Genomic DNA, 22,107 nt, shown 5'->3' on the forward strand with positions numbered 1-22,107 from the left:
GACCAGCATAAATTTTATCTCAGCCCAAGGCTTTAAATATATCTAACCTGTTAGACATAATAAGATCAGCAGAAAAAGGAGAAGGGATTGCCCTACTTCTCACTGATTGGACACTACAAGTCCATGGTGCATGATCATGGCATATCTGAAGGAGGCAATGCGAGATAGAGTGGCAGGGAGAGTGTTGATCCATAGAGTGACCAAGGGTTGGACGGACACAATTGAATAGCTGACAACAACAACAACAGGCATAATTCCTTACTCCAGTTGTATCAGAGAAAGTATCATCAATGCTGATATTCTATGCATGTACCGTATAATTATGTATATATACTTTTAAACATTAGTGCTCTGGCTTATTACTCATATGCATTTCCATTCAAATGCTTGCAAGATAATATTTGCTATATTTCTACTCTGCAATTCTGAATAGTTTAAAAGGATATGTTACACTTTATCCACATGAATAATGTTTAGGATAAGAACAGGAACAATTGCAAATATCAATTCTAAGATAGTGGCTGCTCATTTGGAATCAAAGTAACAATCAATCCACATAACCAGCTTCTCAAAAATCGACAAACTTATTTCTGAAAACATTTTATACAAATTATTTTATTACAGATGTCTAATTTTTAAAGGTCCATTGTGTAAGATTTAGCAAGAGGGCCAATATTTAAAAGTATTTTAATATAATTTTTATACAACCTGTTTTATGTATGATTTTTTTTGAATTATCAACATATTTTTTATAGAAACCCAATATAAGCATGTGAGTTTATTAACTAAAAGATTCACCAAGTCATATATATTAAAATCAAGTAATTCAGTGTATTAGTGCTTTAAAACTCTGAAAATATTAAATCCATAAAGAAGCTGCTGAAGGCCTGAACATTACTGTAGTAATCACTTGGTGGTGGATTAGGGTTTTTTTCCTAGCCAATTTGATCACTATCTAGGAGAATTAATAATTTCTCATAGCTCCTCTGAGAGTGGATATTGAGAAAAAATACATTATAATTAAAGATCGTTCAATGCTTCATTTGCAGAATGGCTAATATATAAATATTCAACACCAGTGGGTTTGCGCACATACTGGTCCATCCCTATGACTTCCCTAAGAAGGCAGACTAGAAAGAGCCATGTAGTACCACAGAGCAGAAACCTTCCATCCCTCAGCCACAACTCTGCTTTCTTTGATCCAGTCCTTTGAATGCAATGCAAGAGGAAATTGGTATGTTGCTGTGCCATATTGCTCTTCAACAATATTTTGGGTCCAGAAATCCTGGGTCTGTGGGGTAATTTGTCTAACAGTTATCCTAACTATGATAGAACCCCATATATATATAAAGCATACATATGGAAAAAAGGGAATTGTGGAGTTGTGGAACTCCCAGAACTGGATCCTTCCTCCCACTTGTGAATTTAGAGCCAGGTTTCAGTGCATCACACTGACATACAAAAATCAGGTTTCTTCAAGAGTGCCATTTGAAGCATTGTCTCCACTGTATCTTCAGCAAATAAAAGCCAAAAAAACCCAAGAGAATTCAGTCAGGCAGTTTCCTGTAGGGCACTTAATGGCTTTATACCTGGTAACAATGAGGTACATAGGAATATACGCCTAAGCTTCATTGCTGTTAACAAAATAGCACCATACTGTGAAATTAGGTACAATAGGGTAGTCATTATGTTCTTTTCATACAAACTTGGCAGCGGCTAATATTTGAGTGCAGTTCTCCGGCCTTCAGTGTGGAAGATGTAGGTTTCCTGAAATTTGAAAACAAAAATCACTATCAGCAAGGAAAAGGCCAATGGCAAGGTGAGATTTGTTGTTCCAGTCCAAACTTATTCTATGATCATTTCCACACTCTCTTTCTATGGGCCAGTTGCCTGGAGCTGAGAAGAATTGAAGTCAAAATCACTAGGAGAAAGTGTGATTGCTTACTTTTGCCCTTCAGTACATAATGGGGCCATATTGAGTTTGGCAGACTCAGGCTACAGTCCTATATCCAGCTATCATTGAGATAGGCATTTATGTACATGTAGTCCTTGGATACTACAGCATTAGGGACTGGGATTATTGTCTCTTAAGCGATGTAGTCTTAAAGTGTGACATCACATGCCTGCATCATTTAGCAACAAAAATCCCAGTAGTGCCAGTTGTTTTCATAACCTCAAAACACAAAACCCATGGATCAGATGAGAAGCAATGGGGATGCCATGGGGGAGAACTTGGGAGGGCCAGCCAAGTCACACATGAGTTGAGGGAGGCCTGGGGAAGCCTTGTGCAAGCCACACGTAAGCACAGGAAAGCCAGGGGTGAATGGCATGGCATGTGTGAGTGCAGGAAGACTGAGGTGGATGGTAAGGCATGCACACAAGAAGGTCAGGGTGTGGAGGACATGGTGTAAATTTAGGAAGGCTAGATATGGATGAGAGACTGCAAATGTAGGAAGGCTGGTGTGTAAATGCCACAGTATTGAGTGCCAGCAGTTGGACAATGCAGCGCAAGTGCATGTATGCCAGACCAACTTGTGACATTTTCTGCCAACTTCCTGATTGAATTTACATGTGGGAAGCTGTTCATGTTATTGCAGGACGCTGAAACCATTTTAAATGCAAGCTGGTGCCAAATATCCAAATCCGAATCACACGATCATAGGGATGCTGCAATGGCCAGAACTTTGAGAATTGGTCATAATTCAGCATTGTCACAACTTCAAATGGGCACTGAATGAATGGTTGGTAAGAGAGGACTATTTGTAATTAACTTGATTTATATTATTGTTCATATCACTAGTGTGACTCTGGTTGATTTTCCAAGTTGATACAAAGAAGTTGGGAATTTCAGAACGGACAAATCAAATGAGCTTTGTTCCTTAACCCAGATGCAAAGCAAAATCCTAAGTTATAGGAATTGCCTACAAACATGATGGTCTGATATTTTGCTGGTAGAAATTAGACTGTCAATTTGCTCAAATTAGCCCCTATGCTCTGTATATTCTTGGTAAGCAGGTGGAAACAGTAGCCAAATGAAGCCTGCAATATATAATATGTCCTGAAATAAACAGCAGAAAAGATTGAGGAGACATTGTTTTACAGAGCAGATTTTCAATTACTGGAACGTTGCCTACAGTGCTTAAAACCACTCTTGGTGGTCCAACTCAAAATTGGCTATTACTGGGAGAGTTACAAACATAAGGAAACAAACAACAATAGATAATACTTGCAAAGCAGTTTACCACATCCAGTCATAATGTATGTTTACTATGGAACATAAGTAAAAACATGCTTATCTTAGAGCAGCTAACAAAAGAAGTTTCCAACTTACTTGAACATTTCATTCCTCTCAATTGTGGCAAGCCAGAAGCTGTAGGCATTGGCGTAATAATTGCAGGTGCCCTTTCCATGGCATTCAACAAAGGGTGCACTGCGGAACTCTTCAAGGCAGGAGCCCGGGGAGGCCAGTGCTTGGCCGGAGCCTTCTGCCCCTGCACTGGTGTGCTATTAAGAGATATGGAGTGCATTAAATTACATGGCCAAATCCTCTTTTTACACATTATTTTACAGGAGCGCTAGTAAATATTTGTATGCTATAATTTTGTGGCTGTCAACTGAAGTGCACTGATTTGTATCAATGTAAATTGAAATAGGTTGCATAATCAAAAATGTTTAATATTTTAAAATTTATTTTAAATATTGAGTACTGAAAAAAGTATCCTACTTTAATCAATGATTTATATTTCAGTCCTACACACACACACACACACACACACACACACACACACACACACACACACACTTCTACCCCTTAGAATCATGTTTAGGTTACCTTAAACAGGACTGAGCATATAATTGTAGTGGACTCCAAATGAAATTAGTAAAATGTGATGACAAAACATCAATTAATTTTACTTTACACAAATTAATCCAGAAAAACATGAGATGGTCCTTAGGCATACATATTGTACACTTACACATAATACAACAGTATTGTACATAACACATACAATACAGTTGAACATAATACAACAGTCAGTTTCTGGAATATTTTATTGCCTTGGCTCTGAGATCTATGAATTTGAGGAACTAAAATACAGTGCATAGTAAAGTTAAGGAAGAAAGATTTTGCTGAAGAAGACAAGGATCTTGTCAAGATCTCATAGGAAAATGCCATAAAATGTAATTGGTTGTACTAACTAACTCTCATATATCTTTCTAAGATTATATTGAATTGATGGATGTTTTATTCTCAATATGTCTAGATCAGTTTCTGAACCTCAGTTCAACTCCATGCATCTTAGCATGATGATTGGGGAGTTCTGGGAGTTGAAGTCCACCTATGTTAAAGTTGCTGAGGTTCAGAAATACTGATTCAAAGACGTAGTGTTTGTCATAATGAAGTGCTTATTATTGAAAAATACAGTGATTGTTGTTTTTTTCTGCTGAGACGTTTTGATACTGATGCCAAATGTTTAAACACAAGGCTGAGAAGCTCACTTATATGTCTGTAGAAACAAGCATGAGAGAAACTTGTAGGATATATTAAAATTAAACCCAAATATAACATGAAAAAGAATAGACATAACTTGCTAAAATTGAAGCAATACTTTACTGAAGCAAAACTTATAAAGTAGTTGCAGGCTGCTGAAGTTAAAAGAACATTTTACTGGACACGTTTATTAAATTCTAGGGAAAAAAATTAGGAGGGAAGGAGGAAAAATATGGCTGGTGTTTATTCCAAATATAATTTTAGATGGAATATAGACAAATGATATCCATTTATTTTAAATATTGTCCTGCTTTCCATTGACCAAAAAAGATATATACCAAATGGGAGAATAGTAGGACAATTCTTGCTGTACATTTTTATTTTTTAAGTATTTCAAAGGGCTTTTTCCCAATTTTGAAATGGTATCTGCTGCTGTAGCAAACTGGCAGGATCTTCTTTAAAAATGTTTCTCATGGAGAGTGGATCATTCTAACTTCCCAAATTGTAATGGAAAAGCAAGACTGCTGATGGAAACATCATTACCAAGTCAAAAAGACCTTCCAAATTCTGCCATAAATCCTTTTATTTGAAACTTTCCAAGAAGGCAACAATTTCTTCAGAGCCTCTGCTAAATAACTTAAATTCTGCCATACAGCCTCCAAACTATGAGATGGAGAAGGCTTGGCAGAAAATGTATAATGGATCCTTAGATTAGCAGTTCCTTCCTGATTGGGATTCTTCATTAATTCTGCCTTGCTAATTCTAGGAGCTCTGGAAACCAAGAGTATCAAAGCCAATGAGGTATCTCAAAGGACTTCAGACATGGAACACTGACATAAATTGGTACTTTAGCTTTCTGTTACAGGGAAAACAAATCCAGGATCCTTATTTTGATTTTTATATTGTCTGACAGCTGAACCAGTCAGCTAGATTGTTGTGAGATTCCATCTTTATGGAATATAGATGTTTTGTTTTTCCATCCATGAGAGAATATTGTAAATTGACATAAATATCTGGAGAAATGAAGTCAAATCAAGTGATATATGTTTTCATATATGTTTTCTGAAATACTGTATGTTTTCTTGTAATTAGTGTTTTTTTCTCATTTAGATGAAAAGTTATTCTTCCATTAGAGTTAGCATTGCCAGAAGCTCCTCTTTACTGATGACTACCAGATAAACTTCATAATTTTGATCTGGAAACATCTTTTGCTAAATGTTTGTTCATAATGTGAAATCAATATCACCCTGGCATTTCAGTTACTTTGGGGTATTAAAAATTAAAATATCACTTGGGACATGGGAGCTTCAGAACTTCACTAAAGAGTAGATTGTTCTGACAAATTTCTGATATTTCAAAGGATGTTATGATTATAAGTAGCCATGAATTCACCACTTAGCTGGTGGGCAAGGGAGAATTGGGTGGATTTTTAAAGGACATATCTGTCTTTTGCTATTAGTCTTGAAGATTCAGTGTTCTGAATTTGAACTCCTTCTCCTTTAGGCTGAATGATGGCAGAAGAGGCAAGAGTTGCTATCAAATATCTAGCACTGAACCTTGAAAAATACCATAAATGTATAACCTTGGGGGTACAATCTATTCCTGTAAGTTATCAATGTAACATATGAATGTTATGAAAAATACTCCCTATTCAAACTTTAACATTTAGTCAGATGATCCAGGAAAATAGACTACTAGGGATTGGGATTCCTTGAAAAGTCCATAATGCTGAAAATGCTGGAAGGGAAGAGAAGAGGATCACTAGCAGCAAGATAAATGGACTCAACTACAGTGGCAATGATTGTATCTTTGGAAGACCTGAAGGGCCAGCCTGGGGCCAGATCCTCCTGAGATCCATCTGCATGGTTGCTCAAAGTAAACACTGAGCTGGTGGCACATAATAAATCATCAAAGGAGTTAGGAAACCCATGACTCAGAGACACTGCTTTAGTAACTTGCCAAGCACCTTAATTGTTTTCCATCTCAAGTATGCTTTGTCCTGGTGAGACCTGCAGAGCTTTGCATATTTGCAACACTTTTCAGAAACAGTTTTGAAGGAAAAGACAAGGGCAATGTAATTCATGTTTGTCTTCAAAAAGCTCTTTCTTCTTTTAAATCAGTGAGCCTGAGCCCAGTGAGGGGGAGAAGTTCCTTGCCTTCTCTTCTGTTTTAATCTTAGTTTGGCTTCTGCTGTAGGATGCTTGTGAGCCATCTTGGATTTCCTAGGAGATGAACATTTGGTCTGACAGAAATGAAAGGAGAGGAGAGACATTTGCAAACTCTAATGCCCTGGATCTGGAAAGGATTCAGAAACCATTGTGTTGCTCTTTTATATTTATGTCTTAGTCTTGGAAATGTGCTTGGACTTTTTTCTTTCTCTTATTGTTGTTTTCTGCAATTACAGTGATGGCTGAAGAAACATTATTGTTTATGTTGGTTTGAGATAAGGCTGATGTGACAATCCCTGGTGGGAAGGGAAACCGACTAAGCAAAACAAAACATTAATGGAAAAATAACTTTGATAAGGATTTTTCTTTAGGGTAATTAGTAAGGTTTATTCTTACAGCTGTTCTGCTCACTAGCTCTGGGGAGTAAGGGTGGCTTCTTTATCAGACAGAACTACCCTGTTAGTTCCAACAATGTTATTCATGAATTGTCCATCAGAGTCAGAAAAATGAAAATAGTTTTGACATTAACATCTGGATGTTATATTTCCAAATATGAGGACCAATTATAATTTGAACTTCTGTATCTTATAATAAGCTTTGAAAGCATTTGTGTTCTCTGACTTCAGAACCTAAAGCAAGGTACTGTACATATTTACAGAATAAACCTTATTAATTACCCTAAAGAAAAATCCTTATCAGTTATTTTTTCTATTAATATTTTGTTTTTCTTAGCCGGTCTCCCTTCCCACTAGGGTTTGTCACATCAGCCTTATCTCAAAACAATATAAACAATGTTTTCTGTAACTGCAGAAAACAACAATAAGAGAAAGAAAAAAGTCTAAGCACATTTCCAAAACTGACATAAATATAAAAGAGCCACACAATGGTTTCTGAATCCTTTCCAGATCAGGAACATTAGAATTTGCAAATGTCTCTCTTCTCCTTCCAGCATTCAATTAAGAACTGCAATCTGGGATGGAGCAGAAATGGTTGAAATGCTGGCCACAATCTTTCTTTGATTTCAACCTCCTGCCTTCCCTACCCCTTAACTTTTAATTTTCCTTGATGGCTTGATTTTCTTCCCTATTGAAGAGCTCTTTAAAATAGAGAGCTTGCTGTTCTTTGCAAACCCACAGCTGAACTAATGGAAGTATTGTTATAGAGTTTGGAATTTTGTTCTTTAAAAAAAAATCAACATAGCTGCTTTTGCTTTATGATGTGAACTGGAACTCAGTGTCCATTACCATCACAAAGGAGTAGCCGATCCACAGAGAGTTCCAGCCTTCTGGACATGGTGGGATTTGAACTGTTTGGCTGTGGACTGCTATCACCATAGAAGGAGCCTCACACACAGCACACCTAGGAAGGAGATGACATAAGAGTTACAAGATTAGGCCTTCTGACTACTGAAAGCTGAACCTCCAGTCTTACAAACAAGCAATTGCAAGGGCAGCTCTGCCACAGTATGTTCAGTCTGGCTCATCCTTTCCCATCTTAGTATCAACAGCACAGATCCATCCAGTATGAAAGTTGTATACCAATGAGTTTACAATCTTTAATATGAAGCATCTTGAGAAATATTGTAAACCATTATACTGCAAATACAGGGCAGAAAAAATATGAGCCATTTTTTGTAATTGTTACTAGGAGCTGACCTCAGAAAATGGAACATCCACCAGCTATCATAAAAGGAAAAAAATACATCTGCAATATTTAAAAGTGATGCCAAATTAGATCTAAATAGCTATACATTTCTTTAAGGAATTAAGTGTTATAGAAGGGTGAAGAAGAAATGGAATGCTTGTCCTTAATGGTCCAGACTGCAGGCAAAGTAACAACTCCCTGAAATTTTTGATGGACAAACATTTTTCCAAAAGAAAAAAAATGAGGAAAATTCTCCGGGAAAGGAGGAAAGCAAATAAAGTTTCAATAGAATTTCTCATATGAAAAAGAGCAAGGTAAAAGTTTGTTCTGTTCCTCTGTAGAGACAGTTTTCAGACCAAAGGACTATTAGGGCTATGACCTTAAATAAATGCAGGTAGTCCTCTACTTACAACCATTTGTTTAATGATCAAAGTTACAACAGGTCTAAAAAGGGACTTATGGCTGTTTTTCACACTGACAATTATTGCAGTATCCTGTGGTCACATGATCAAAATTCCAACTCTTAGCAACTGGCATGTATTTATGACAGTTGCCGTGTCTCAGGAACATGTGAATACTTTTGCGACCTTCTGACAAGCAAAGTCAATGGGGAAACCAGATTCATTTAACAACCATATAATTAACAACTGCAATGATTCACTTACCAGCAGTGGTAAGGAAGATCATAAAATGGGGCAAAACTCACTTAAAAGCCAGTGGTCATAAGTCAAGGAGGTTTTTTTAGGAATAAAAGACGGATCTTCTTATGGAAGTATCATCTTATGGAAAATGAATTCCCACTCATCAAGAGATAGAATTCCATCTTCAACAACAACTGCAAATATTGTCCAAGAATTTTAAACACATGAAGCTTTTGAACTGTCTATTTGTGATGGTCCCAATAGTGGAAGAAATGCAAAATCTGCCAATCTGATCTTCATATTAGTTGGGGATCAGGTTTTTTGACACCTGGATCTGCCAGAAATTCCTCAGGTGACTCTGGTGCCTACCTGCTAATGAAAGGCCTGATGCTGTCTCCTGTTAGAGGAGCCATGCTCATTGGCATGGGCTCAGGAGTTGACAACCAATAAGAATAATCGTTTCTTGAAGCAAAATTGCAGACATTGTTAATGTTGCAGAATAGGAAAGGCATTGTGCTGAATTTACGTAGACAGCTTCCAGCAGAGCCTGAAAAACCAAAAGTGACAGGTTAATCCCCATCATTCATTCTATGTAACACCGAGATATGTAGAAAGGGACAACTGTAGTATATGGAAGGGCTAAACAAGAAATGCTCTTCATGTAGTGGTTGTGGCAGGGCTGAATGCATCCATTTTCTCAAGCTGTAGCAATAGAAATGGCTAATCTACACTCTGTGGGTTTGTGTCCTGTTGATGTTTGCATAGCAGGTATAATGTTATTGATGTGGCCTGGTATCTGCTAGGATTATTTCTTTCAACTTTGTTGGAGAGTCAAAGTGTAAAAAGACTTCAGAATTTTTCTTCTTCTGCAGAGTAAAAAGTGAGCAAAGTCACACAAACGCTATTCTTTGCTGTATACAGAAAAGCAATGACATTCACAGGGACAGAGAAGAATAAAGGGATCTGGTTCCAGAGATGCACGAAAGCTAATTGTAACCAATTGACACACTTTCTACAAGAAGTAATGTAAGATGGTTATTTTTGTGTGTGTTGTTTGTTTAGTAAAAATAAAATAAAAATGTTTTTAAAAAAGGGATCTGGTTCCTCCAAAGACAGTGGGGAACTTATCAATGTTACGATACTTTCAAAAAGTATGCCTTGAAGCCTTATTGCCGTGATGACGAACATATGGCACACAGGTCCAAAGTGGCACATGGAGCCATGTTGGTTGGCAGGCAGGGCATCACCTATTCCTCTTTCAGGTTTCTGGCGCACATGTGCACGCAACGATGAGCTGTTTTTTGTGCATTCGGCAATTCCAGAAACAAGAAGAGCTGGTCTTCCAGTTTCCATTTTTGTGCATATGCACACTGGCCAGATGACCATCTCACGTGCATGCATGCCACTAACTGGAAGACAAGCTGGCTGATGCACATGCACGTGCCAGAAACCGGAAGTTCATTTCCCGGCATGCGCATGCCCACTTCTCTTCTGCAGCACATCCCTGATAAGCGCTCACTCCCTTTTCGGCATTCAGTGCCAAAAAGGTTCACCATCACTACCTTAGTGGCTCCTCTGTGAATATCTCAAATAGAAAATTTGTTTTGAAATAAATCTAAGCAAATAAGAAGCATTTTGCTCTGCTTATTAAGAGGCTGATAGGTTTCAAGAATGCAACACCTTGGGAGGAGCCAATGTTGCGACAATACGGATGTGCGGTCGCGATGCTCCGATACCGCAGCCGATATGTTAGCTGTGTTTGTTAGTTGGAGATAATGGCACAATTTCATCAGCAGAAAGAAATCTTAAGTCTGCAAAAGATATTCTCAGAAATACAGAAACTATCAAATACATATGAGAGGATAGAGAAGCTGGAAGATTTAGAGCATCTAACAGCAAAATATGATGAAGAAGTTGAGGATGTTTATCAAGTGGAAAACGTGATGGTTAAATCCCAAAAAATTGAAATGGAAAATGAATATAAAGAAATTAAATTTGCTGATATTTATGGTGATTGGTTTGCCTCTGAAAATGGAAAGGGTGGAATACTGAAAGAGGAACTAAATGGAGGGGAAATTTATCCCAGATGGCAAGATACAGAAGAAGAAAAAACAAAAGAATTTATGGAATTAAAGAAAGAAATTTTATTAGCAGTATCATTGATAACACCACTGACAATCAAAGATAAGATGATTAAGGAAACAGAAGAAGGGCATCAAGATTACATGAGAGATTTTATAAGCAAGGAGTTGCTAAGAGGAGTCCATACAAAGTTGATTAAGGAGATGATTAGAGGATTGACACCACAAATGGCAGAAGATATGAGACTTTTGCTACTGGAAAGATAGAGGTTAATAGATGGAAGAGTATAATTTAAAACTAGTTAAACTTAGTGAATTTAGTGACAATAGATATAGTCAAATAAATAATTGATAATGTTACTATTGTATACAATGTGTAGTGTCATGATGAGTAATAATTGGATACAAATATTGAATGGTACCCATGAAAGGAAGATTAGAAATGCCTTTGGATTATATATAAAGGTTATTTTTTTAAAAAAGAACTAAATTAGATACGGTTAAAGCTTTGATTATTAGGGGGGAAATGTTATGATACAGGATATAGTTGTCAGGCCTGCATTTATATTCCTTTTAGAATTTTGGCCTGCCACACTTTCTCTAATTTCATTATGCTGTTTCTTTAAGTATAGTCAATGGGAGGGGGGATTAGAAGGAGTAGGATTTTGGAATGTATTGTTTTCATTCTTTGCTAGAAGCCAAGGTCATCCTTTGTCTCCACACTTTCACACCTGACCGGAAGAAGCTGGGCATGGACACCAGCATGGAAGAAGGAGATTGGACCATGTGATGGACTGTGGGTGTAGGGACAAGATCATGAACTTTTAACTGGGTGGGATTCTGATGTAACTTCCAGAGTTGGAATCCCCACAGCTATGTGCCAACATGCCTGCTTCATTAAATTGGAACTTTAAACATAGTTTTGCCTTCGATTCTGATTTGATTCTACATGGTATTTGGAAAGCTGACAATAGTTAAATAAAGGAGGGATAAGGATAACAATGTACATATAGATATGGGTATAACATAAGCAAACTGGATGTAAATTGTAAACAGTGATTTGGAAAGGAGGATTAGAAAATTTTGTTATTAAGTATTATGGATGTTTAGCTAGAATAGGACATAAGGATTCAGTGTCAATGGAGGATTTTAGAAATAGTAAATGAAAGGCCAGTATGTGGTTATGTATTAAATCTTGGTATATTTTATGATGAAGGATGTTTAAACAATTATAGTCAAATGAAAATGGAGATATGATGATGGTAATATGTATAAATATCTGAGTTAAAATATTTGAGTTAATATGAATTATGTTTGTTGATTGTGGAAGAGTTGCACGAAAGTCTTTTTGTAACCAACTGATAGCATATAAAGAAGGATGTTTGTTTTGAAAATTAAAAATAAAAAAAATTATAAAAAAAAGAATGCAGCACCTTGAGGAAATGGAGTTAGAAACTATTTTGCCCAGATGTATTTATTCTTTCTAAACTCATATGGCCTTTTGAAATAGAACTAGCACTGATGATGTTACCTAGTATGGGTAATGAAACGTCTGCAAGAAAACAAGCAAGCTCAGAGAGCATCAAGAGTTCTCAAAGAGACTTCTCTGAACATTCAGTAGCTGCAATCATGTTTCTGAGGATAAGGGATGTTTGGAGAGAAGGGCAGAAAGAAAAGTTCAGAGTGTAGTAAAATGTATAATGAAGGATAGATTTGGTCTCCGTACATTATCTGAGTAAAATACAAGTAGTCCTCGACTTACCATTCATTTAGTAACCATTCAAAGTTACAACCTCACTGGAAAAAGTGACTTATGACAGTTTTTCACAGTTAAATGAATAAAACATGTAGTTTTTCACATGCAGCATCCCCATGATCATGTGATTTACATTTGGATGCTTGACAACTGGTTCATGCTTATGATGGTTGCAGTGTCCCAAGGCCATATGACCCCCTTTTGTGAACCTCTGACCAGCAAAGTCAATGGGGAAGTCAGATTACTTAATAACAGAGTTACTAATTTATCAACTGCAGTGATTCACTTAACAACTGTGGCAAGAAAGATTGTAAAACTGGGCAAAACTCACTTAACAAAGGTCTCACTTAACAACATAAATTTTGGGCTCAATTGTGGTCATAAGTCGAGTGTTACTTGTAAACACCACCAAGAGTTAGAGGTGGAGGGGAAATGGCCACATGGCCAAAATAGAATGCTGTGTTGAGCTATAGCCGTAAGTTGAAGAGAGCTTCCATAAAGGTGCATAAAGTCTAATTAAAAATAAAAATATCTGAACCTGACATAGATTCAGAAACATCACTACCCTCAAGAAACATCCTTATTTCAGATGACCTGAAAAATAAACTTTGCTCAGCTTTGCGAGGCATATGTGCCTTGAACACTTCCTTGTATTACTCAAGATACTGTCAGAGCACCTGCCTGACTCTGAGGCTCGATGCTATCACTTGTCCCACATGGGGGACTGTGTGTCACTTTCCAATTTTGCTGACCATCAGTTTGTTTCCGACTATTTTTGCATCAGTTTCCATTTTAAAAAAAGTCTATGCAAAGATTGACTTTTCCAAGCCTGAACTGTTTTTATATGCAGTTTCCCGCGTACAATGTCCTTTTATGCTATTTCTTTTTCATACATGCTTTTGAAAATAATTTTCATTGATATACACATGTACATATTACAAGAGTTTGAAAATGATGTTCACAAATATACTTTTACATTTGTTTCATTCAGATTATATGCAGAATTGAGTAAGTTTATGGAAATATATGAACCAGATCGATTTCTCTGCCATCCTTATGAAACAATTGATGAACATAAAAACTTAGCATAAAATGCTGCCCTTTTTAAATGTAAAATTGATTAATATAACAAATACTCATTTTATAGGATTCCTTCTGTGCTTGCTTACCTAAGTCCTGACCATGGGCCCGTTGATTGCCTTGTACATAAAGCAAAGAATATCCATAGAACATGACTCTTGTCCCAAATGGACAGGAGGGGTCCTCTGTGGTTTGGCTGTGCCTGGTCACGAGGAAACCATGAGCCATAGAGGGTCTGCCCGGTGGACCCATCACCCCTGGCATGCCTTCAGGACCAGGGGGACCAGGATAGCCTCTCGGACCTACCAGAAACAATGATAAGAGCACTGACATTGTGAAAAGAGAGCTGTATCTCTAACTTGAATGACATGATTTGATTTTAGTTATTATGAAAGTCCTCGTATATTTTATAATTGCTACAAATCTCTAATTTTATAAATTCTCAATTTTATTTTGGAATATGATCTGATGCAAATCAGAATGTGTTTAAACAGAATAAAGGATTTCTTTAATTTCAAAGATGGAGAACAGACCTGGACCCCAGAGTTAAAGCTTTACTTCATTGCATTCATTTGGTAAGATGATACTCCTGGAGATGAAGCCAAAAGAGCCTCTACCCAAACTTTTATTATATGGAATTATGTTCAAGTACAGCTCAATCTTTGCCATTTTTTGCAGTCTTGGTTCTGCTTTAGCCATCCCACATCTTCCACATAGCCAAAACCTCTGAGCACATTTGCAGGCATTCTGGCTTCTTTGCCTGGGTTGCTTCCAAGCTCAAGGTCCCCTTCTACAAAGTCAGAGCTTCAGAATAAATTTGTTTAGGATTCAAATGGTATATTTATTTTGTGTTGGAGGTGCGGTGGGGGAGAATAGTCACTCTCAGAGCCAAAGACTAATATGGTTTAAAGACAAACCACCTCACCAATTTCTTAACAATTGTTTTTCTCCTGAAAATTGATCTTTCTCTCAAGCTTATCATCTTAAAATGCCCTTTGCTGAATTTACTATGAGGCTATTAAGCTGGCTCCAGCAATATGATCAGACTTGCCTGTAGGACCCACAGGGCCCTTATCTCCTTTCTGACCAGGTGTGCCGTCAATTCCCTGTATTCCTGGGGGGCCAGTCAAACCCGATGGTCCTGTTACACCTATTGAAATGAAAATGCAGTCACAATTCACTTATAGAATTCAAGTCACGAAAAATAGGGATGATGATGAATAAAAGAATATAGAGTAACGAAGTTGGAAGGGGCCTTGGAAGTCTTCTGATCCAACTCCATGCTCAAGTAGGAGACTCTATATCAGTGATGGCTAACCTTTTTCTAAAGTTGTGCCAAAATTGTGTGCCCCCACCTGAACATGCGCACGTGACTCCCCGTGTGTGCGCACGCAAACCCTCTTGCAAAGGGGGGAGTTTTTGCCCTCCCCAGGCTCTGGAGGGCCTCCCCAGCCCTCCAGAAAGCTGAAAATCAGCTGGCTGGCACGCACATGTGTGCCGGAGCTGAAGGCTGCCGTGCCAGCAAATATGGCTCCATGTGCCATAGGTTTGACAACACGGTCCTACATGATTCCAAACAAGTGGCTATCCAGACTCTTCTTAAAGGTTTTCAGTGATGGTGCACCCACAACATCTAAAGGCAAGCCGTTCCAATAATAAATCGTTCTCACTGTTAGGATATTTCTCTTTAGTTCTAGGTCGCTAGTGATAGTAGAGCCTCCACTGGGAAAAATCACAGAAGCACAAGAGGCCCACATTTACCACAAAAAATATAACTTTGTCCTGTTGTATTAAAGCAGCTGTCCAATTTGCAAAGCCCATTAACAGTCTCTGGATTTAGTGCATATAAGACATATAAGGCATCTTGGCAAAGCAAGAGGTAGTCTTCCCAATTACTTCAAGAAGTGATCTCATCCTTTTACCTTGTTGTCCTTTTGGTCCTGGAAAACCAGGAATTCCTTTGGGGCCAGCAGGGCCTGGAGTGCCAGGTAGGCCTGGTTCACCTTTCAGAAGTTGAAAAGGGCCTGGAGGACCTGGTGGGCCTGGCAGACCTGGCAGGGATAAAGCAAGAAGCACAGTAAGCCAACATCCACAGAAGCCAGGAAATAAAAGGATCAGAAGGACACCTTCTACGGGACTTTAAATGTAAAAAAGAGATTGGATGGATTTCACCAAGTTATTTCGACTCTTTCTCAACAATTCTTTTCAAAATAATCAAATCTGAAATAAAAAATGCCAACACGAACCTTTATTTCCAGGAAACCCTTGGTCACCTTGTACTCCCTTGGATCCCAAAAAACCAGAAGAACCTTTTAGACCTGGAAATAAAGGAAATCTTCATTGTTACCAAGGGAAACTCTTCCTTTATCTATTTTTAAATTCCTCATTCCAACATACCCAATGGCCCCATTGATTTTATCCTTATTATCCAATATTTCTTGACTTTTTTTATTCACTTTTATATACAGTATTCATTATTTTTCATCCTTTCATCATCAGTTTCCTTCTTATTTGTTTAAGGTAAAAGGATAAAACTCCCCCTCACAAACACAACTAATGAGACGAAGGACCGAGAAACAGTATGTGGCATCTTATCCCTCACAGCCACAATTGCTCCATTTGTCTTAGTAGATAGATTTCAAATATATCATGACTTCAACTAAGCAGATTTAAATTCTTCCAACTTTGAAATGTTCTTCCCTTTGTCCTGCCTGTACTGCACGTGTTCTGGCTGTGGTTGTGTCAGTGTTCAAAGCTTGAAAGCAGGGGTGGGCTGCTGGGGGTTTGCAGTGGTTTGGGAGAACCTCTGGTTAAGATTCTGTGCAGTTCGGAGAACCCCCAAATCCCACTCCTGGATGGCCCTGCCCACCCCTCCCTTCCCTGGAATCTCCATGTAGCCCGTTTTGGATGCAGGTAAGTGCAGGGCGCACATGGAGGCTTGGGGAGGGTGAAAAATGGGCCTACTGGAAGTTTGGGAAGGGCCTCCGGAGCCCAAGGAGGGCAAAAACACCCTCTCCCCATGATGCAGGAAGCTGACTAGGCCATACCCACCATGGCCACGCCCACCCTTGCTAAAAAATTTGACGCTATCCCTGCTTCAAAGGGTCCTGTTTTAAACTGCTTCAAGCTTGGGATACTTCCAATGTGATTGGAATAGTGCTGGCTATTTCTGGTGAAGTTGAAGCCAGTTTCCCGTTCAAATGAATCAGAAATGCAATATTAGCAATAGGAACAGTATTTCTTCTTCGTGTGGTACAATATCAGAGCAGAATGAGTATTTTTTTCTCATACCTTGGGGACCCGGAATTCCAGGAGGTCCCATGTCACCTTTTTGACCAGTAGTTCCAGGGAAACCAGGACTGCCCTGGATAAGACAAAAGAAGAACCCTCAGTTTTGGTGCTTAAGCAGTTTGACAGAAGAATGGCTAATTTCTTAAAATAATATCATGCAACTCAATGCAATCCTTCAAAATCAGAGAGAAAATGAGAATTCTTCATATCCGAAGAATTAAAACCAGAGGGAATGAGAACACAGGAGGCTTTAAAAAAATTAGACAAAAAGAAATTAGAACATTCCGCACTGCTTCAGATATTATGCAAGGTGACAGGATCTAGATCCCTTAAAATCCAGCTTTGCAGATCAGGAGTATTCCTATATGGATTTTTATTCTACTGTATTGTGATTGGTATGTTTCTTGAAATTGTCCTCTTGTACTCCCTGATTGGAAGAAACTTATCTATTTCTAAGATCGACCAGCAAAGAAAAATACATATGTGCTATTTGGAAGGCATATTATCACTCTGCTTAATTAACTGGAAAGCACAGTGTGAGGGATTTCTATGGGGATTTTGGAGTACAGTACCTGCCATATCCAGGTAGCCAAAACTGAAAATTGAAGTTAATAATTAAACTTGAACTTAAATTTTGAGTTTATGATGATGATGGATGAGCAGCTCTGAATCTAAGTTCCCTGATGTTCTTCACTTTTTAATGCTTTATTTTTTTTCTTTTCCTTGGTGTGTGTGTGTGTGTGTGTGTGTGTGTGTTTCATCCCTTTTACCTTTTTATTTATTAACTGTTATTCTTGTCTATGGGATCAACACTTAAAATAAGATGGGTAAAAGGAAGAAACAGCATGACGTCTCCCACCAAATCTGCCAAGTAGCTGAAAATTGAAAAATTTCTCCATTTTAAGGAAGTTATAGGTTCAGTTCAGTTTAGTTCAGTTTATTACATTTATATGCCGCCCTTTTCCCCCGAAGGTGTTTTTAACTAAACAGGGAGTCTTAAACTGTCATCCCATTTTGAAAAAGATAGAAGGAAATGCTGCTTGATCCTTAACTAAATGTATGATGTAGCTAATAATACGCTCTGCTGGAAGAAGAATAAGGCTGCAAATCCTACAGAGCATTGTAGTTTAGAAGTCTTAACTCTGAGTCTTAACTCTCTCTGCCAAGCAAACTGGCTGTTAAGAAGTGAGTTACAAACACTTCATTCACTGAGGGGAAGGCAACACCAATCTTCTTTCTCCTTCATTGGAAGAACCTAACATCAAATTGGATATCCAAATGTAATTCTATCACTGGGCAATCACTTGCTAAAATGAGGAAATTGATTTAATTAAGTGTATCTGCTTGCAAAAGGAAGATGCAGCAGAAGCAAAGGTGACCAAAGGTGACCAATTTGCAGAGTCCAGCAAACAGGGCCACTGGTATGAGCCTTTAGTTCCTCATTCGGAACATTAACTATAATGATTATAGACCATTTTGTGAATAAGTGAGGAAAGCTGCAGGAAGAGCCACAAATAAAGAGATCTGAGATTTTTCACTCAGAGGTATTTGACTTTAGCAAAGACAAAATGAGTTTTTGAGACTCAGAATGAAACTGTTGGAAGTATAAAGCACTTTGTTGCCTGCTGACATGTTGGTGAGGTTTTGTTCCCCCTTCCCAATAAAGTAAATGAAACCACAGGTGTATCCGTAATAGTACACTGATTGTGATCCATTAGTTTCTCTGTAAGGAAATGTTGCCTTTCCAATAGTTGATAAAAAGATTTGGGCTAAGTCAGAGCTTTCTCTTCTAGTGATAATATTCTTTCAAAGACCAGGGAGTGGCTTGCCTGCTCCTATGGAAGGACCGCCTCAATGTTTTTATGTAAACGTTCAAATTTGTTTTCCTTTATATGAAAGCTGCAAGATTAATTTAATTGTTGTATGTACTTTGATAAATGTATGAACATCTGCTCTTGAAGTGCTCAGATTCTTCATTTTACCAAGCTCCTTCGATCATGGATGAAAGCTCTGGCTTGGTTAAGATTAAGGCAAAGAAAGGAAGAGAATATATGGTCTGTCTGTCCTTCAGGTCAAAGCAAGCAGTGGGTGAGAATAACCCTTAGAGCTATTTGTGATCCTCCATATGAAAGCCCTTTCAGTCAGTGATAAAGTGGAACTGTTCCACAACAAGGGACAAGCAACAAAAGTCTTGCCACATGGTTCCATCTCATCCTAGGTTTTGTTTATGTTATATGCACATGTGAGGTCACCATTCCATGGGAAGTTTAGGGTTTGGTAAAATATACTGTATGTTTAAGTATTAACTGCCTGATTCAGAGTGCCTTGCTCTTAGAAAAAAATCCATTGACTGAAAATAATGAGCTCCTTGTGCTAGTATGCTGTTATGTGTAACAATTGTAGGGCAATCAGTCATGGCTGTAATATTAACTTACAGGGATTCCTTGAACTCCCAGGTCACCTTTGGGTCCAGGTTGCCCAGATTGCCCTGGCCAACCTTGACTTCCCTTTTCTCCTTTTTCTCCTGGTAATCCTGAAACTCCTGGAAATCCTTGAGGCCCAGGAAGTCCTAAAGTAAACAGGGGGAAAGTATTTCTTGACCAGATTTATTTTGCAAGAAAACATGGCTTGTTATTGCCCTCTTTAAAACAAAGACTGTACTTGGGGTTAATAAATAATAAGGTTTCAGACATATGGGCTCTGATCATTGATTTATCTAATATTCACAAATTTGTAGTACACAAAAATGCTATAATAGAGAAATAAGTTATGGCTTCATTGTGACAATTACAAAAAATCCTGCTACTTCTGTAAGAGAGCATTTTTAAGGTAGTATTTATAAAGTATTTATAAATTCATTCAATCAAACTTACTTAAACATAAAACAGTCATTTTATTGATGGTTAGTTTGTCTAGAACAGATCCATATCTTACCTTGAAGCCCTGGTTGCCCTTGGGGCCCCCGGTCGCCCTTGGGGCCCTCTCCAATATTCCCTGGCAACCCAGGAATGCCTGGTTGGCCTGGGGGACCTTGTGGGCCAACAAATCCAATGTCTCCCTTTGTGCCAGGAACTCCTGAACTCCCAGGACTCCCTGGAGAGCCCACATCTCCTTTAGGACCTAAGATTGAAAACAACCGCTTTGTGGTTAAATGAGGTATTCTGAGTTCAACAACATTGAATACCCAAGTTGATCCCTAAGAAGAATATCCACATACTTAGTCAAGTGACTAACAAAGATATTGCATTATTATAATTTCATAGGGCTCAAAAGTGACGAGAAGAGAAGGTTAATTTCTCATTTAAACTTTCAACTCTGTTGAAGGCTGAACTGATTCTGGTCTAAGTCTATTTGGAATAAAATAATAATAATAATAATAATAATAATAATAATAATAATAATAACAACAATAATAATAACAACAATACTAATAATACTAATAATACTAATAATACTAATAATACTAATAATACTAATAATACTAATAATACTAATAATACTAATAACACTAATAACACTAATAACACTAATAACACTAATAACACTAATAACACTAATAACACTAATAACACTAATAATAATAATAATAATAATAATAATAATAATAATAATAATAATAAAAACTCCGCCGTTGCGGAGTCACTAATCCTGGCTGTGCAAGAACAAGCTATCCGCACAAATGCCATTAAGGCCAAAATCGAAAAATCCTCTGATGATGCCAAATGCAGACTTTGCAAAGAAGCTGATGAAACACTTGATCACATACTCAGCTGCTGTAAAAAAATCATGCAGACTGATTATAAATTGCGGCACAATTCAGTAGCACAAATGATCCATTGGAATTTGTGCAAAAATTATAATATTAAAACAGCAACAAACTGGTGGGAACATCAGCCTGAAAAAGTCACCGAAAATCAGATGGTCAAGATCTTGTGGGATTTCCGTATACAAACCGACAAAATACTGGCGCATAATACACCAGACATCACACTGGTTGAGAAAAATAAGGTCACAATCATAGACATCGCAATACCAGGTGATAGCAGGGTCGCCGAGAAGGAACATGAAAAAATCGCAAGATACCAGGACTTAAAAATTGAAATTCAATGACTATTGCACACACCAGCAGTGGTAATTCCAGTGGTAATTGGCACACTGGGTGCTATTCCAAAAGCACTGGAATTACATTTAAAACAGTTAAAAATTGACAAAATCACCATCAGTCAAATGCAAAAAGCCGCACTGCTTGGATCTGCACGCATATTACGAAAATACGTTACGACGTCCTAGGCCCCTGGGTGGGGCCCGACTAGTAACCAATGCCAAATCCGGTGAAACAACTGGCCGCTGTGATACAATTGTATAATAATAATAATGGTGCAGCTAAAGAGAGAATTACGACTTGAGATTGCTGGCTGGTATGACTGTTAATTTTCCTAAGGAAAAACTCTCCAAGATAAATAGTTTAATTTGACAAGTGCTTTAAGCTATGGAAAGAAAAACTGGTACTGGCAGAATTAAATTTGAAGTGGAGCATCTGGGAATTTACTTTAGAAAAATGGATATGGAAAGAAAACAAAGATGTGGAGGATTTATCTTCCTATAATCTATTTTTCAATGAACAAAATGTCTTTCTACCAAGATGGATGAGGATGAAGAGATCCATCCAGTCATGTCCGATTCTTGGTGATTCTATGGGCCAAGTCTCTCCATGTCTTCCAATCTTGCACTACACTTCTTCCAGTTTTTCTATGCTCTGGCTGGTGTCCAGCCATGTTCTTTGACAGCCTGGTTTCCTTTTACCACTAACTCTTCAAAACATAATTATTCTATAATTTAATAAAATGTTATGAACAGGGGAAAAATAATTGCTTTTGCCAGTGAATTTCCCACTTGTCATGGCCAAAGTAAGTGAGATGCAGTTTCATGATTTTGCCTTCCAGTGACAAGTCTG

At 37.8% G+C, this 22,107-nt stretch overlaps 1 protein-coding gene across 1 annotated transcript in view; it reads right to left on the minus strand.

Annotated features, from left to right (window-relative positions):
- Positions 1-601: 601 nt before the first annotated feature.
- LOC148045586 (uncharacterized) overlaps positions 602-22,107 on the minus strand; it is a 24,359-nt gene continuing 2,853 nt past the window's right edge. Inside the window, exons 2-12 of the mRNA XM_087717039.1 lie at positions 20,088-20,273; positions 19,589-19,722; positions 17,154-17,226; positions 16,109-16,180; positions 15,785-15,913; positions 14,914-15,012; positions 13,952-14,164; positions 9,315-9,492; positions 7,905-8,019; positions 3,332-3,504; positions 602-1,767 (exon numbers count right to left, since the gene is read on the minus strand). Coding sequence (XP_087573165.1) covers positions 1,686-1,767; positions 3,332-3,504; positions 7,905-8,019; positions 9,315-9,492; positions 13,952-14,164; positions 14,914-15,012; positions 15,785-15,913; positions 16,109-16,180; positions 17,154-17,226; positions 19,589-19,722; positions 20,088-20,273 — 1,454 coding nt within the window. The 3' untranslated portion in view covers positions 602-1,685. The remainder of the gene's footprint in view (positions 1,768-3,331; positions 3,505-7,904; positions 8,020-9,314; positions 9,493-13,951; positions 14,165-14,913; positions 15,013-15,784; positions 15,914-16,108; positions 16,181-17,153; positions 17,227-19,588; positions 19,723-20,087; positions 20,274-22,107) is intronic.

This window comes from Thamnophis sirtalis, unplaced genomic scaffold (genome assembly GCF_051295495.1).
Source record: "Thamnophis sirtalis isolate CommonGarterSnake01/CBP01778 unplaced genomic scaffold, rThaSir2_p1.2 scaffold_5, whole genome shotgun sequence".
Lineage (NCBI taxonomy): Eukaryota > Metazoa > Chordata > Lepidosauria > Squamata > Natricidae > Thamnophis > Thamnophis sirtalis.